Consider the following 17,934-nt stretch of genomic DNA (forward strand, 5'->3'; position numbering starts at 1 on the left):
CAAACACACACGGCTGTCAGCATATATACCAACTATTGTACACCTTGCTTTTTTGCTTAACGATACATGTCTGAGAGAACCTTCCATATCAGTACATTAAGATTTCTTTATGCCTGCATTGTAGTCCACTATATGGACAAAAACTTATTTGATGAGCCTCTATTAATGGACATTTAAGTTGTTTTCAATATTTTGTGTTTACAATATGCTTTGCCCAGTATAACTTTCCTTGTACAATACATCTTAGCACGAGTATGAGCATATCAGGAGGGCAGGTTCCTAGAAGCAGAATTGCTAGGTGAAAGGGTATACCCATTTGTAATTTTATTGATAGATTACCCTCCATAGAGTTGTACCAATTTCCGACCCCACCAACAGTGTATAGAAGTGTGAAAGTGACTGTTTTCTTCACTTTCATCAATACAATGAGTTGTCGGGTTTTTTATCTTTGTTAATCTTTGAGTGAGAAATGTTTCTTCAATAGAGTTTAAATTTTCCTTTCTCTTACAGTGTAGCTAAGACCTTTTATATATATATATTTAAGAATCATCGTATTTCCTTTCTACAAACGTTCATTCTTTTGCCTGTTTTTCTTTTAGATTGTCGATCTTCTCATTTATTTGTAGTCCGTATTAGAAAAATGAACTCTATAAGTTACATTTTTTTTTTTTACCACTTTTTTGTTTGCCTTTTGACCTTAAAGCAGCTCATTTTTAGAAATAAGACACTGAGGACCAGAGAAGTGAAATTCCTTGGATAGGAGACACTCAGCTTGCCAGTGGCAGAGTTAGAGCCAGACTTAGGTCTTGTAAGTCCCAGTGCAGCGAGCGTGTCTTGGATTGTCGGGAGGTCTCATCTGTAAAGCTAAGGGATTGAGCCAGGCGAGTTCCCACTTGTCTAAAAAGTGAGACTGAATTAGATCTGTGTTTTTATATCATACTAATTTTCCATAATTGGGTGATAAGCATTTATTGAGCACTTATTAGCATAGACAAATCCATTGTAGTCTGAGGACATACTCTGGGTAGCTTCCCTCCTCCACCTCAAGTGGTCTCCGTCACTGGCACCCCCTGTGATCTCCCAGTAAGTCCTTTTCGTATTGATGTACCTTCTTTTCTCCTTTCCCCGCACAGCAGTCATTGTCCAAACCTGCTTTTTTCCGGCAAAATTCAGAGAGGAGGAACTTCAAACTGCTGGACACTAGGAAGCTGAGTCGGGATGGAACTGGGTCCCCTTCCAAAACCAGTCCCCCCTCCACCCCCAGCAGTCCTGACGACACTTTCTTTAACCTTGGAGATCTGCAGAATGGCCGGAAGAAGAGAAAGCTACCCAAGGTAAGGCCTGCAACTAGCTTTGTGTTCAGATACGCACCCCCCGCCTCTTTCCCTGCAGAGGAGTCTGGGCAGAGGACAAATACCTGCTTTGTCACAGGCCAGGTGGGCATGGTGTAGCCAGCAGGCTGGGATGTGTGGGCCTTTGTCATAATAATTCTTGTGGTCCTGTAGCCTTCCTCTTAACCATCCTTCTCTTTGCCTTAACTACTCTTCTGACCCTGGACCGTGTTTCCAGTACCCGGCCTCAAAAGGCCACATCCTCCTCCTTCATGGCCTGAGAAAGTCGAGCTCCATCCACCAGGCTCTGACTCAGGCTCCACCAGCACCCGCTGCAGAAGCAGCATAGTGCGAGGCCTGTGCTCGAGGCAGCACTTGTCAACAGTACACCTTCCCTGGCTCTCCTCAGTCCAAAGGGTAAAACACTCCCAGTGGCTTGGATGTGCATCCTCATGTGTCCGCTACTGATTAAATTTCCTTTTGCTCGCTTTCAACCCCAAAGTGCTGGTCACTCTCTATTGTCCATTTTGGTACCAACTTTCTACAGGAACTTTTAGAACAGGAATTCTTTATTTCAGAGTCCAGGGGTAGGCTTTAGAGGATCACAAAACCCATAAAATTGTGTGAAACTTTGTGTGGATGAGTTCTGGGAGATGGGGGCGGGATTGGGGATTGTCTGTAGATTTCACTGGATTTCTCGACGTGACCATCGACCTAAAAGAAAGTCAGGGGACATCTTCACAAGCTGGTCCCTCCTGATGCAGTTTGGTTATTCAGCATTTTGAGCTGTAACTTCACCCAATCACCCCTGCCTTCAACATTCTTATTCTAGTGAAGATAAGTCACCTTGGCCATCAGAGTGCATTCTGAAGAGTAAGGGTCAGGTGCTGGACAAAGTTCTAAAGTCTGCAGACTGGCGGCAGGGGTTTTAGGCGGAAGAGGGGGAAGACGCCATGCTTTGTCTTGTCGATGGAGGGCAGAGAGAGGGGCCGCGGTAGGAGCCTCACTTGTCCCCTTCAAGCCCTCCTGGTCCTGCCCAGCCCTGCCTAGGGCACAGTACAGGCTGCATATGGTTTGATCAGTTTTCCGAAGGAATTCCCTCTGACGCACGGACCCCTGTCTCTTTCAGCCCGGGCAGAGCCTCTCCCATGTCTCCCCTTGACTGCCTTCTAGTCACTGTCCTGTGCTGCCATGATAGCTGCTCATGGGACCCCCAAGCATGGGGTCTGGAGCCACTCCATTAACTCCCTTTCTGCTTGTTCTGGCACAATTTATACATACTGTTGCTGTCAGAAACCTGCAATTGTGGAATAATTAAAAGCGGCTGTCAACACCTGTCCAACCTCATGATTATCTTAGCAAGTTAAATAGGACTAATAAAATGAGTTAGCTGTTAGGATAGAGCTCTGATACAACTCCGGGTTTGAGTCACCATCTCTCGATAAGCACTCCCTCGCCTGCCCCCATGCCTTTACCCATCGCTTCCCCCTATATACTATTTTAATATTTTAAAAATATTTTTTGACGTTGTGGGGAAGAGACTGTGTGTGCTTACTTTATGTAGGAGTACCGAGGTGGAGAGAAAGACAGAACTCTTACTGTCCCTTCGTTTGCGTTTAATTTGCAAGCGCACCAGTTTGTTCCCTCTCAGTTTGCTGCCGGACAGCAAAGTGAGGCGCCACCACTCACAGGGCACACGGGCTTTCTAGCAAGTAGGCTTTTGACAGGCCCGATCAAAGCCGGAGAGAAATCAACATGTTTTACCCGTCACTTTTACAACGACAAAGTCTTATTAAAACTTGAAACATAAAGGTGAAGTACATAGTTCTCTACAGAAGCGTTTTAAAAGAAAACAAATGAATAAGTACAGTTGTTAGAAGTCTCATTAATCCTGTTTTACCACTTGTTATTTACTCTTAACCTAGGTTTATCCCCACGCTTGGGTATCGTTTATTTCTTTCAAAATGCTCTGAATCCCTTACTTGAAGTCAAAGGTTCTTTGCCAGGCACATCATGACTTCCCTGTTTTGGGACCTTAAACCATCTGCTCTCCCAACCCTGGCTCTGTGTTTTTATCCAGCAAGAAGGACCGAGTGGCCTATTCACAAGTGGTCAGGCGGTCGGCCGGTTGGTTTTCCTTCGCCGCCTCTGCTGTAAGAGTCCCTCCTGACAACGTGCTGCCTCCCTTGATCTCCCCTCTGCCTCGGCCTGAGAGGAGTGACTGTCCCCGTGGAGTGGAAAGAGAGACAAAGACCGTCCTTCTCTATGTTCTCTTGGCAGCCCTGTTCCTTCATTAACATGGCAGCCGGAACAGAGCAGTTCATTACAGAGCAGTGTGATGTCCTTGGGGTCCATGGGACACTGTGACATCTGTGTAAGGAGAAGGGGGCTGGACTGGCCTGCTGTCGCATCCCGCCTCCCTCTCAGTGCTTCAGTAGGTTTGCGTACAGTCTCTGTTTCTTTAGCAGCCACCACAGGCAGAGTTAGAGATCGGTGACTCTTTGTCTGGAACAGCCCATCTTTCAAATGAACTTATGTTTTTAAGCGTATTTTTCAACTCGAAAAAAAGTTTCTAAAGAGGCCAATACTTCTAGTACCGACACTTTTAAAACAATAAAACTTATCTGCTGTTAAAGTACAAGTATGTGAAAGCATGGTTAAAGTTTCTCTGGGGAAAATTTTTTTAAATAAAAAGGAGCACAGATTTATTGACTGAGGTGTATGTGGCTTCCATTTATTCCATGACCTGATTTAAAGAGACAAACCTTCTCTGTCACATGATTTATGCTACTCACATAGCACTCATGAATGTCTTGTATGATAGTAACACATCTCGGTCCTCCCTGTTAGCTCATAAACTCCCTGAGAACAGGTGCCTATCCCATAAATCTTTTTATCCCTCGTAGCTCCTAGCAAAATCCCTTGTACACAGTAGTTGCTTTGTGTTCAATCAACATTTTCACAATCTACAAATATTTATTGAGTACCTACTGTGTGCCAGGCACTATTCCATCCCATACAGGTAGTGTTATAGCATAAACAAAAATGACACTAATCTTTCCCCTTGGGGAGCTTACATACTGGCATTCAGCGTATTCGAGTAAGGAGAAGGGTGTTAGCCATCATAACTCTCTTCTCTCTCATTATTTTTGGATGTTATGGGAGATATTTTGAATGGGTTTAAAAATTTCCTCCTCTCCAAAAACTCGTTTGTTCATTCATATTTTAAAAACTGTGGTAAAATATACATAACCTAAAACTTACCATTTTAACCATTTTTAAGTGTATATAGTTTGATGGCATTAAGTACATTCACGCCATCCACCTCCAGACCGTCTCGTCTGCCCAAGCTGACACTGAACCTGTTAAGCCAACTCCCTATTCCACCCCCACACCCCGCCCCGCTGTAGTCCACTTTCTGTCGTCATGCATTTGCCTATCCTAGGTACCTCCCAGAGTAGAATCATATAATATTTGTCCTTTCGTGGCCGGCTTATTTCACTTAGCACAGGTCCTCAGGGTTCATTCACGTCGGAGAGTGTGTCAGAATTTCTTTCCTTTTTAAGGCTGAATAATGTTCCATTGTGTGTATGTACCACATTTTGTTTATTCGTTCTTCCACCGATGAGCATTTAGGTTGTTTCCACCTCTTGGTCGTTGTAAATAATATTAGCAACTCATTCAATGGCATCTTCTGTGGGAAATGGAAGTTACTGTTAGTATTCCAATGATTAGAACGTCCGCAAAAAGAACCAAAGTCCAGTTCAGGAGTGTGAGCTCTCAAGGAAGTGGCTGGTGTCTCAGAGCAAATGTGAATAACTGCTGCACAGTAGGGATTTGGTGGTGAAGGCAGAGACTTCATTCAGATCAGATTCATAGTTGGGGACAAGGAGTCATACAGAGAGCTGACAAGGCCAGGGTCGGACCGCCCATCAGGAGCCAGGGTACGCAGGTGTCTGAGGTTATGACAGGGCAATGTCAGTAACACTCGGCAGAGCTAGAGGGATGGAGACCTTGAGAATAAGCCACCTGCCTCCTGGGCAGGCCAGTGCTCCAGCCTGCGGAGAAGAGCTGATAAGCTGTTTTAGAGACTGGATCAGAGTTGCGGAGGACAGAGGTGGGGACTGGCCACAGCTCATCCACTGCACTCACCTGGCTACGCAGCACCCACTTTGCCATAGCACACCCCCTCTCCTTTTCTTCTCAATATACAAAAGATTTTAAAACTCTTCAAATCAGCTTACAAACACAACTCCCCTTCAAAACTACTAGTTGGTTTGCCTCAACTCTGCGTGGGTTAGACTTCCCTTTCTCCCCTCCAGGTGGAACCCACAAGGCTTCCACTCCTGAGAGTTGTGCGCGGTGCTGTGAAGCCTGGCAGGAAGGGACCCAGGGCTTCCATCATGAGATGGTCCTGCAGTAGCCAGCCTGGGGAGCGCGCTGCTAAGTAGTGGTGTGTACTGGGTAACTCTGCTTCTGAGCACTGGGAGATGTCATGAAAGGCCCAGCATGTCTGGAGCGAAGTGGTCCTCTGCAGAGAGGACAGCGTGCTGCGTGCGTGGCACCATTCTGTGCAGAAAAGAGGACGGGAGACCCACCATACTCCCTGGTCCCTTCGCCCTCAGGGCTGCTCAGACGTTCTTTGGCATGGTTCCTGTGAAAGGGGCCCTGCTTGGAAGCTTTTTATTTGCTGTCTCTTCCTTTTCTTGTTTTGTTTTGGGGGCAAAAGCTCTTTCCCAACCCACAGTGACATTGCACTATCTGAAGGGGAGCAGCCATCAGACCATTAGCTAATGAAATGGTCTGCCTCTGTGTCTCAGCTGGATGCATTAGCGCCTTGAGACAACACCGCTCGGACATCAGTGAGGCTGGCAGCCCCCTTTAGTGTTCTTGACAGCCCCGTTCCTGTCTGGCAGAAAAGAATGATTGAAAGACGCCAGCGGGCCAGTGGGAAATGTCTCCTCCTCCCCCTTTCCCTGCCCCTCTGACATCCTGGAAAAGAGTGGGCAGCGAAGGAGTCCCAGATGCACACAGGGAGGAGGCTGCTAACACGGTCGTTTCTTCTCCCGATGTCTGGCAGCTGGTGTTGCGAATCAATGCCATTTACGAGGCCCGGAGAGGAAAGAAACGAGTGAAGAGGCTGTCCCAGTCCACAGAGAGCAACTCAGGAAAAGGTAGGAACCCACCAGCCCCCCACTGCACCCCGCCACGTCTGAAAACAGATTCTTCCTAGAAGCGGCTTCCTGTTGTTCTGGGTTGGCTCACTAAGGAGAAAAAGTTGATGCTTTGTAAATGTCTCCACTGTCCCCAGGACAGTTCAAGAGCCAGAGCTCAGCCTAGTGGCGTGTCCTCTGGTCTTCTGTCCTGGTCCATGTATCCAGTGAGCCCAGTGCCGCATGCTGTGATCTCACCATGGGAGCAATCTCCTTTGCTCAGCACGCATAAAAGGGGCCGGTATCTTTTGCTGTCCTGTTTGATATAGACTCTATCTGATCCAAAGCCAAATTAATTGAGAAATACATTTAGTTGGACAAAGGCATAGTTTTTCCGTTACATTTAAATAGAAAGAAAACAGCCCCTCTAATCTAGAAATTTTGGATTTGTGCTATCACATATAAAAGATTTCCTGCATCAGAAAAACTCACATTTGCAACTTTTTTCCCTTTTTTTTTTTTTTTTTTTGGTGAGGCAACCCTTGGTTGACCTGACAGATTGCAAGGACAGATGAGAACAGTGAGTCTGACAGTGACACCGAGGAGAAGCTGAAAGGTGAGAACATCAGCTGTTGTGCGGGGCGCATGCAGGTTTCGGGGATGCTTCGAGGATGGCCCTAACGGCCCCACTGCCTCGCAGTGCCTCTCCTCACAAGCGGCACGTGGGACAGAGCGTCCTGGCGCGAGTTTGTCAGGCGAGACACAAATGTCTGAGGGGACAATGGTGCCCAGGGGAAGGTCAGTCTTGAACATGAACAGGACCAGAATGGGCCTGTTCTGCTCCAGAGACTCTCTGTTCCCATGCCTTTCCTTATGTCACAGGTGTTTGCACACCTGTGTAAGGTGCAACACCGCTGGCCTGGGACTCCAACACATGGGGCTCCTGCCCTACTTCCGTTAACATGGCCGTATGACCTGGAGAAATCACTTAAGAACTCAGAGCCTGGGGTTCCTCCTCTGTCATATGAAGTCGTTGAAATAATTGGTCCCCATGGATCAAAATTCAGCAATTTAGGTCAGACTTCAGTGAGTTTTCCACAATTTCTCAGAGCCCAGGGGGAAACCAAAGAAAGACAAAGTCCAGTCTGCTGAGTGAGGTGATGGGGACCTGTCCACCCAGTGGCCCCGCCTCGGCCACCTCGGCCGCTCTCTGACCTGCCTCTAGAATGCAGCAAGTCCGTGGCCACCGTACAGGTCGGTGGCATGGGAGAAGGCATTATGGAGTTAAACGAGTCTCTGCCCGTTGAGTCTGGCAGATGTTTCTAAAACTCCGGGGTCCAGAGCTTTACGGTTTGGACTTTGTCACATCCCACAAACTGAAAGAGGAAGGAAAGGAGTAGGGAGGAGTCAGTGTCACCGCCCCATGTGACAGAGGAATACAGGTTACTCCCAGCACTGCCCCAAGTCCAGACAGCAAACCTATGGCGGAGCAGAGGCCCTACACTCCAGGTTCCTGCACCCCAGAGGCCCCACACTCCAGGTTCCTGCACCCCAACAGGCCTGGTGGCCTGTTGAATGTTGCTCCTCTCAGGATTTTGGCAACGATCCCAAATAAAGAGCTCATACTAATTTGTTAAATGCGGGAACACTTTTTTAGGATTAGAAAAAGCACTTTGAGCTGGGAGTAACATCACCTGTTGCAGCTCTGTGCAATTCCGCATTGGAAAACGAGTCATTTTCAGGCCTGCTCCCTCCCTCCCTCCCTCTCTCCACCTCTCCATCTCTCCTTGTCTTCATCTCTCCATCTCTCTCCATCTCTCTCTCTCTCCAGCACACAGCCAGCGCCTGGTCAATGTGAAGTCCCGCCTGAAGCAGGCTCCGAGATACCCGTCCTTTGACCGGGAACTCGTCGAGTACCAGCAGAGGCAGCTCTTCGAGTACTTCGTGGTTGTGTCATTGCACAAGAAGCAGGCTGGGGCCACCTACGTGCCAGAACTTACCCAGCAGTTTCCTCTGAAGGTACAGGGTGGGCTTGGCCTCTGCGGCCCGCCAGGGCCTTGTTGGATTCAGGGAGGTGTGGGAGTCTGAGGAACACTCGGTGTCTAGAATCTCAAAACCAGGTCCTAATTAGGGTGTGTCTAGTGAAGAGCCTGCTGCTGGAGCAGTTGGGAGGTTCCAGGAGGTGAGAGTCCAGGGTATGGACAGAAATAGTCACTCACTTCCTTGGTCACTGTGCCGACCACGCCATCTTCTTAGCCCTCCCCCTCTCCTTATCCAGCCGCATCTCTTCTCAGCCTGTCCTGAAGCCTCTTTCTCATCGAGCCACACAGCTCTCCCTAAGGACTGTCACGTTTGTGTCCACGGCCAATATCGGTGCGTGCACTGTGCACCTCCGTGTGTGCACATACACGAGAACCCTATGCTAACAGCGTCCGTGGCGACAGGGCCTGAGATCTGCCATGCATTAAGTCATTGCACCCAAATGGTGGTTGCGCCAGGTGAAGCCCCAGGTGGTGTGGCCAGCAACAGCTGAGCTGCTCTGAGGCACCGGCATCCATGCCATCGGAGCCGCCACATCCCAACCCTGCTGAAGCAGAGCTGACCGAGACCCGTACAGTCAGGCTCTTCTCCACCTGGCCCCAGGGGTCTCAGAGAGAGGAAATGTGTTTCCTGTCCTCAAGGAGTTTACACTCTGACGGGAGGGCACAGATAAGCATACCTGGATCCACCAGGTGGCATGTGACACTCTGTAAGGTGCATACAAACCTGAGTGTGTTCAGAGAAGGGAAAGGGGGGAGGGAACTGGCCCCCTCAGCGCCTCCCTTTGCCGTCACCACCCGAGCAGCGTCCTGGCATCTACAGAGGCCTCGGCCCAGCTGCCTCTCCCCTCCCGGACCAGCCTTCCTCCTATCCTGCACGCAGAGGTTCAGCACAGCAGCCAAGTCCTGTCCTTGGAGTCTAGGATGGAAACTATACATAAATGAAGTCAACCAGGCGCCAGCCCTCCCAACTGGCATGTAGTCATCGTTGTCCGGCTGACCTCTAGGGGTGACCCCCTGAAAACCCCAGTGCCATGGGCATGCCCCGATTTAGGGAGTTGCCCCCTGGTTAAGAGAGGCTGCTGGTTATGCTCACACTGACTCACAGTGCAATTGCGAACCACACCGAGCGAGCACCAAGGCAAGAAGGATTGTCCTCTCGCCCTGTTTACTCCCCTCGGGGCCTAGCCCGGTGTTATGCACAGGGCAGTACTTAATCAATGTTCCTGGAATGAAGACATTAATTCGTGAATTAGTCAATTAATGAACCTGCATAACTATTGAAGGCTAGTTTCCAGCCTGGACTCTCCAGACTCCTAGACATCCACATTAAAACTTTTTTGAGTGGAAAGTTGCATGGTCACCATTGAAGAGGGGACTAATCCACAAATGTATAAAGAAAAAAGTCATTTATAATCCCACTCCACAAAGGTCAACACTGTTAGCATTTTATTGTGTTTTCTTCCAGACTTTTCTCGTAGTACAATTTTCTTACAAAACTAAGATCATGCATCGTATAATTTTTGCGCCATGTTTTTTGTAAACCTATCATTATTTATAGACATATTTAAGGCAAATTCTAAAATGTTATTTTTTAAATTACATAATGCTCCATTAGTGGGTGTGCCCTGACCTGTCAGTTAACTACTCTCCTTCTGCTGGAAATGTATCTTGCCGCCCTTGTTTCTTTAGATATATTTTTAATGTTAATGGTGAGCGTTCTGTACGTGCATTTTGCACGCAAGGCTCTTTTCTGTCTTCTGCCTTTGCGTGTTCCCTCTGTCAGAAGGACCTTGTCCCCCTCCTTTCTCCTTCTCTTTTCTAACTCTTTTTCATGAGTTTTATGCCCCATTCTTATAGTCGCCTTAATCAAGGTTTATAGTCCATACTTGCATGTTAGAAATCATGCCTGTCATATTCCATAAAATGTTTGCTATCATGCAATTATCTTTATGACGATTCCTGGGGACTGGGATATTTTCTAGCCATCTATGACATAAGTTGTATTCGCAAGAGATCTCTACATGCTCCTTCCTGTAAATGTGCTCGTGTGCATAAGAGAGCCCGTATGTGCACATATGGGCTGGTTACTCTCATGTTGATGTCAGTGTGTGTAGGCGTATGTGCACACACATGTTTGTGTGTATCATGCAAATTATCTGGGAGCGGCTGCATCCAAATGGGGGCTGGGCCATGTTGAAAAGTACTGAACTCACATCCTTGCAAGGCCTACTCTTCAATTCTCCAAGGCTTTTTCCACTCTGGAGAAATGTCACTGTCTCTTCCTTTTGTATTTTTTTATGGTTCGAAGTCCTTCACTCAGGTGGAGAGTAACGACCCCCAAACAGCAATACCAGCCAGTATTCACTCTTCTACAAGCCTATCCAAGGGCAGTCAGAAATTGTTGCTTTGGCAACAGTCTGAGCCAGTGAATTGTCAACTCAAAGACCGTTCCAGGACCAGTTGGAATCTTCTGGGTCATGGATGGAAGAAAACCATTACATGGAAAAGAAATAGTGACTGTTTATTCTAAAAATGAAAAACTAAAGGACAATTAATGACTGGCTTTAAGCCTATAAAATGGAGACCGTGTTTCATTCATTGATAGGTGTTTCAACTATTAGTATTAGCAGCAGCTTTAATTAAATTTGATCTAGCCTACGGGAATCATGTGAGAGGTGGATTTTAAAGTTGAAAACAATCAGCCCCGTACTCTGTTCCTTTGGATGCTGTCTTCATAGACTATCTCTCTGACTTTTGGTGGCCTTGGGAAGTCTTGTAGATCCTCTGTGAAGCGGTCAACAGTACTGCTGCTGGCCTGCAGAATGCAGGAACTCTCAGAAACTCTCTGCAAGGCTGGCTAAAAGTGAAGGTCAGTGGCAAGCTGTGAGGAACCAAATAAATTGATGGAAATATTACGGAAAGAATTTAGATTATATATTGCAATTTTCCTAACTTCTGAAATTCACACTCCACTCATATCAACTATCTGATATTTCAAATTACTGAAGGTAACTTTAGCATAATTTTTTTTCTGTAACTGTTTATGAAGGAAATTTAACAAGTATAAACTTATCAATAATGGCAAAAACACAAAAAGCCAACAATTCTTCCCAACACTTTAAAAGTACCAATTTATAAGCAAACTACGATCATTATAAATCACTTTTTTGTTTCTCAAACTTATACCTAGAGTGCCTTTTTTTTAAATAGTGGCAATAAAACACATAACATAAAATGCATATTTCATAACATAAAATATGCATTTCCAAGCATACAACACAATATCGTCAGCTACAGACACGTGGTTGTACAACAGATCCCCAGGGTGGAGGTGCCTCTTTATAAAAATCCCAAATATCTGTTCATACACAAAATAAGCAAACTCATGGCTTTAAATAGAATCTCTAAATCGGACTTTATTAATTCATTCTGTTTTTTAAATAAGATGATAGTCACCCAGTCTATGCTGTCAGATAAATCAGAGAGAGATAGACAGAGATTAAGATCATTTTTATTCCTAGCTAGGTTCCATGCTTGTGTGATCATGAACAAATAACTTAACATCTCAGGGTTTATTTCCTTATCTCCAAAATAAGAATGTAGGGCTGGATGATGTCTAGTTTCCCCCTAGTTCTGATAGTCAGGGACTCTGAAATGAGCTGAATTTCGCTGTGTGATCTGATGTAACTGGGTGTATTCACCAAGAAGTGCGGTAACTGTCTCTGCCTGGATGCAGGAGGGGCAGCTTTGCCTGGGCCCAGGGACCGGACGCCCTGATTCAAGACTTGGCCTTACGGATGTATGAGTCTTCTGCTTGGAAGGGATTGCTATGACAGCTTTTGCTTATTGATTAAAATAGTTATATTCCAGAATGTTAGGCATTGAGACCATTTCTCTAAAGCACATTGTTACTTTCTCCTGACTCTCCCCGTGAGACCATACTTTACTTAGAACTGCCCAAGGGGAAAAAGGCCCCAGCAGACTGAGCTGCAGGTCCTTCCCCAGAGAGCAGTCGAAGGTGGCGGTCAGTCTGTAGGAAGGGGGGGATGTGGTCTTGCCATCTCTCTGCCTCACACTCCTGTGCCGATGGTTTTTATTCCCCCCACCCTTCTCTCACCCTCCTGCTGCAGCTGGAAAGGTCTTTCAAGTTCATGAGAGAGGCTGAGGACCAGCTGAAGGCTATCCCCCAGTTCTGCTTCCCCGATGCCAAGGATTGGACCCCCGTCCAGCGGTTTACCAGGTATGTGCTGGTATCTCCCCTCCCCGCCTGCAAAGACTAAGGGGAGGGTGAGAGATGGGGTCCAGGATGGCACACCCCACAGCCAGCCCTACCGCTGTGTGATGCTGGTGGGCCTGGGCCTGGAGAATTTCCTCAGCCCTGTTTGTAAAACTTCCCCGGAAGATAAGAATCACTTTGGCGAAGTATGCAGATTCCCAGGCCTCCCACTCAGTCTGGAAGTACGTTTGTTTCAGAAGCCTTTGTGAAGGGCAGTGAGGTGATTCTTCGTCTGGGAAAAGTTAGGGAAACGTCGCCTTTCACCCATCCTTGTCCAGAGCTCTCGAAACATTTCTTCAGCAGCCCATCTGGCTGTTACTCAGATCATGATATAGTTACGTTTCTGCTTTAGCCCACGTGGTTAGATATCTGGATTTTTATTATCCGATGGTTCAGCAGTTGACCAAATTCAGCAGGTTGCATATCGTAAGCATTTGAGGAAGGCCGTGTCCTTGCAGTTGGCCCAGCAGTCTCTAAGGACAATCCGAGCCTCAGGGCAGCTCTGAACAGACTGTGCCCTGGGACAGCCGCACCCAGGGGCAGTTCCAAGAGGGACACGGAACTATCCCCCTGGTCCACTGCTCCCTCACTGAGCCGCATCCCCAGATAGCAAATGCCACCTCACCCTCAAGCTCACTGAAGGCAGTAGTCACAAAAGATGCCCAATGAATGACTGTTCTGTTTTGCGCAATGGGGTGGCTCAGGTGATAGAATTATATGAGAGAGAGTTCCAGGTGGGGAAAAAAAAAAAGTCCTTGTTTCCTCTCAGGACACAGTGACACTTTAGATCTCCCTCTCCTTGACATAGATTCCAAAGCGATTGATGACCAGAGTCCCAGCACAGAGATGACCGAGCAGGACAGGGAACAGCCCTTTTTGACAGCCTCTTTTGGAATGTGCTAGCTGCTCGCTGTGAACTTGTCTTTGTCTTGTTTTGCTCCGTAATGTGCTTTTGTCCTCCCCACCACAGTGAAACATTCTCATTTGTCTTAACTGGAGAAGATGGGAGCAGAAGGTTCGGTTACTGCCGGAGACTGCTGGTTAGTATGTTTGCTTCTCAGTCAGCCAGGGCTCTGTGCAGAGCCAGTGCTGGCGTCCTGGGGTTCACCAGGCGCCCCGAGCGAGCGAGGGGGCACTGGGGTGTGGCAGGTTCCCTACGGTCTTTAAAAATGTGGAGATCTGAAGACTCTCAGCTCACCTGAGTCTTACTGGCAGATGGGAACAATGCCTCTGTCTTCTTTGGGAAGAAAATACTTTCTCCAATGTTTTCCTCACCAAATAAAAGATCTTTCTCTTCTTAAACCAAATGTCTTTTCTAATAAAACATGCTAAACAGACTTTGATGGCTCAGGGAGATCATGCATAATAGTTGCTTGGGGCAGAAGAAGGATGGTTTTATTGTTCATGATGCAAATAATTCAAGACTGTCTCCTTCAGAACAGTCACTTTTTAAAGTCGAAGACTAAAAATAAATAAATAAAAATAAAAGTCAGAAACTTAATCCAATGAAATAACCATGCTAAAACATTTTAAAACTTATCTTCTGAGAACCATTCTTTGAAAGTCTTCAGTAGTAACAAATCATTGTCCACTGAGAATGATAACAGTTTTAGAAATAGGCTAATATAGAGTTGAAAATAATGCATGGCACACAGGTGTTCAATAAATATTTGTTGAATTAGTGAATAAAAAGTATGGATAATAATTGAAAAAGTTAAGTGGTATCATAATTTTTGTTGATAAAATTAAAGTACTAAGGTTGATTTTCTTTTTGGTTTGAAAATGAGCTTAAAAGTCAGTTTCTAAAAAGGATTTTCAGAAATTATCTCTCCTTCAGAATTATCATTATAATAAACATATAGTCTCAACCTTAAAGGAACTCCAGTGATTTGAGGAAACAAATTCAGCCTTACTTTATGGTTCCCTAGGCCATATTGAGCACCTACTGTGGGCAAAACACCTTTGATTTGGTTCCTTCTGGGGGATAAAAAATATATATACCGCATAATCAGGAGTGCTTCCCACTTGTAAAACGGGGTATTGATAACTACTCACCGCCCTGGGTGTCCAAAGATCTGGTACATGGAAACATCTGGCACAATAGGCACAAAGACGTCTGGGTTTCTCCCTTCCCCGAGGTCGGTAACACTCGTGATTTCTTTGTGTTTCACTCCGAAAAGCCTGGCGGCAAAGGGAAGCGTCTCCCCGAAGTTTACTGCATCGTGAGCCGCCTGGGGTGCTTCAGCCTCTTTTCAAAGGTGAGGACTTGGGCCTCGGAGAAAGGAGTAAGGGAAGGCACGGCAGGGCCCTACGGACTCAGCAAACACCCCGGCTTCCGGTTCTTTCATAATCTTATTCTCCACTATTTTCCTTTCCACTTCCTCCTCCGCCCCTCGTGGCCTCCGCTACTCTCTTATCCTTGGGACAGGAAATGACAGTTGATGAAGGTCAGGGCTCAGAAACTGGGGATGGGGAGAGACTCAAAGTAATTGTAGTTGAGGATGAGAGGGGCAGAGGATCTTTTCAGAATATTCCGTGTTTTACTTCCCTTCTCCTAAGCATTTTTCGTCATATTAGCTTCCGCTGGACAAAGAAGCTACTATGATGGATGGATGGGTGTATATGTATCTCTGTGTATATGTGTTGTATATGTATGTGTTGTGTGTGTTAAGAGATTTACTATTGTAATAGTGCTCTAAGTCCATCAAAATCTTAATAATATTTGGTCCTCTTATCGAGAAAACAAGCCAATATATTAAAATACAGGAATTGCCATACTGAGTTGGCCCATCCACCCCAATTTTGAATTGTTATATAAGAGATAATTACTATCCTACATGTTGCCGATCTCAAAGATTAAGTGTAATCCAACATTTGTTTTTTATATTAAGCGGACATAAGTATCTAATCCATAAACTTATTTTAAATCCTTCTTGAGCACATATTTCAGTCTGAGCTTTCTTGTGGAGAATTGGAGCCCCACATTCACTGTCCATGGATGTAAATAAAGCAGCGCTTCCTAAGAGCATTCCGAAACAAGAGTCTGCTCACCTCCTGCCCGCCCCCCGAACTCAGAGGAGGCCTCGATTATACTGCTGTAGTGTGACCTCTTGCCATGATAGAATTTGTCCTTTTATGCAAGTCTGTCTGAAATAATAGCATCGGTAGAACTCGGGATGTAGCCTCACCTCCAGTGCACCTGGCGGTTATCATTCTGCATTAGAGCTGGTCGTGTCTGAGCCCTGGCACAGGTGTGCATTGCTCTCATGCCAGTCTCACGTGGGTTTGCTTAAAGGTGGCGACAAGGCTGCAGGGCATAGCCTTGGTTTGAGAAGGCTTATGAAAGCTGAGCGTAAGACAGCTCGCGTGTGTTAGCCCAGCTCCAGTGGCAGCTTCGGAGTTCACACAGAGTTCACTGCCACGTCGCGTGCCGGGGATGCAGAGCAAGTAAGCGTGCCAGCATACTGGTGTGATGCACAATCCTGAGATTGCATGTCAGTTTTGTGAAATCTTAGGAGTGTAGTGTGATGACTTGCCAAAGAACACACAGAGGACAGAACCAGAAACAGAGCTTCGGCTAACCGATCCCTACAACTCGAGCTTTTTCCAGATGAGGGACGAGGATGACTAAAATGGCGAATTGTCCTTTAGTACAGAAAGGAACCATGAATAAGAAGAACCCGTCTCAGGATCTCTGAAGAAAGCTACATCGTTAAATATTGCTGCAGGAATGCTGTGTGTGCCACAAACCGCAGTGGCTGGAATCGTTTATTCTCGCAGACGTGCAGGTCGGCTGGGGTTCGTCCCTGCTGACCTCTGCTGGGCTCGCTCATGTGCTGTGGGTAGGCTGGTCCAGGCTGGCTGATCTCTGCTTTGGGCAGCAAGTCTGGGGCTGGGGCTGGCCCACCTGTCTGTCACCCTCTTAGACAGCGAGGTGCCCGTGTGCACTCGTCTCGGGGCGACGGCAGAGGCGCTCGAGGGCCAGCAGAAACACACAAGTCCGTCCCCAAAGGCCTGGGCTCCGGACGGGCACACTCGTTCTGTTAGCCTGGCATCCCTCAACCCTGTTTCCAGTATTGTTCCCCTAAGCAGCCTTTTAGATGTTTTGTCCCTTAACTGCCTCCCCTCCGCATGAAAGTCTTTTTCATTTTTGTCACATTATTTTCTTTTTATTGTGCTAAAATGTACATAACATAAATTCGTCATCTTCACTATTTTCGAATATACCGTCGGTGGCATTAAGTACATTACTTTGTCGTGCAGCCTTCACCACCATCCATCTCCAGACCCGTTTTCATCTTCCAGAACTAAACCTCTGAACCCATTAAACACTAACTCCCCATTCACTCCTCCCCCAGCAGCTGGTAACCACTGTTGTACTTTCTGTCCCTATGAGTTTGACTACTTTGGGGTCTCATGTAAGTGGAATCATACAACATGCGTACTTTCGTGACTGGCTTATTTCACGTGGCACAATGTCCTCGAGGTTCATCCACGTTGGAGCATGTGTCAGAATTTCCTTCCTTTTTAAGGCTGGCTAACATTCCATGGGATGTATATACCACACTGTTTATCCATTCGTCTGTTGGCGGACATCTGGGTTATTTCCACCTTTTAGTTGCTGTGAATTATGCTCCCGGGAACGTGGACGTACAAGTATCCGTTGGAGTCCCTGCTTTCAGTTCTTTGGCGTTTATACATGGAACTGGAATTGCTGGATCATATGATGATTCTAATGATGTTCTAATGATGATCATATGATGTTCAAATTTGGAGGGGCCGCCAAACCGTTTTCCAGAGGGGCTCCACCTGCAGTGTCTGAGGGTTCTAATTACTCCGCTTCTTCCTCGACACTTGTTACTATCTGTCCTTTAATTATAGCCATCCCGAGAGTGTGAAGTGGTATCTCATTGTGGTTTCGGTTTGCACTTCCCTGAAAAAATCTAGTTCCACAGATGTACCTGATGTCCGTTTATGTGGCCCCTCAGACTGCTAAAAACCATTATAATTTCTACATTTTTTCACTACCACCCCCAAGAACCATTTTTACCCTCTCGGGGCATATCACTTCTACCGAGAGGGCATGTGTTATTAGTCCAAGAGGCCATATGGCCAAACTGAAAGTCACGGGG

At 46.5% G+C, this 17,934-nt stretch overlaps 1 protein-coding gene across 1 annotated transcript in view; it reads left to right on the forward strand.

Annotated features, from left to right (window-relative positions):
* Positions 1-17,934, forward strand: part of DENND2A (DENN domain containing 2A) — a 94,595-nt gene that overhangs the window by 53,912 nt on the left and 22,749 nt on the right. Inside the window, exons 5-11 of the mRNA XM_023530265.1 lie at positions 1,134-1,334; positions 6,412-6,505; positions 7,056-7,100; positions 8,316-8,503; positions 12,657-12,766; positions 13,773-13,842; positions 14,983-15,231. Of these exons, the coding sequence (XP_023386033.1) occupies positions 1,134-1,334; positions 6,412-6,505; positions 7,056-7,100; positions 8,316-8,503; positions 12,657-12,766; positions 13,773-13,842; positions 14,983-15,231 (957 nt within the window). The remainder of the gene's footprint in view (positions 1-1,133; positions 1,335-6,411; positions 6,506-7,055; positions 7,101-8,315; positions 8,504-12,656; positions 12,767-13,772; positions 13,843-14,982; positions 15,232-17,934) is intronic.

Source organism: Pteropus vampyrus, unplaced genomic scaffold, assembly GCF_000151845.1.
Source record: "Pteropus vampyrus isolate Shadow unplaced genomic scaffold, Pvam_2.0 Scaffold48, whole genome shotgun sequence".
Taxonomy (NCBI): Eukaryota; Metazoa; Chordata; class Mammalia; order Chiroptera; family Pteropodidae; genus Pteropus; species Pteropus vampyrus.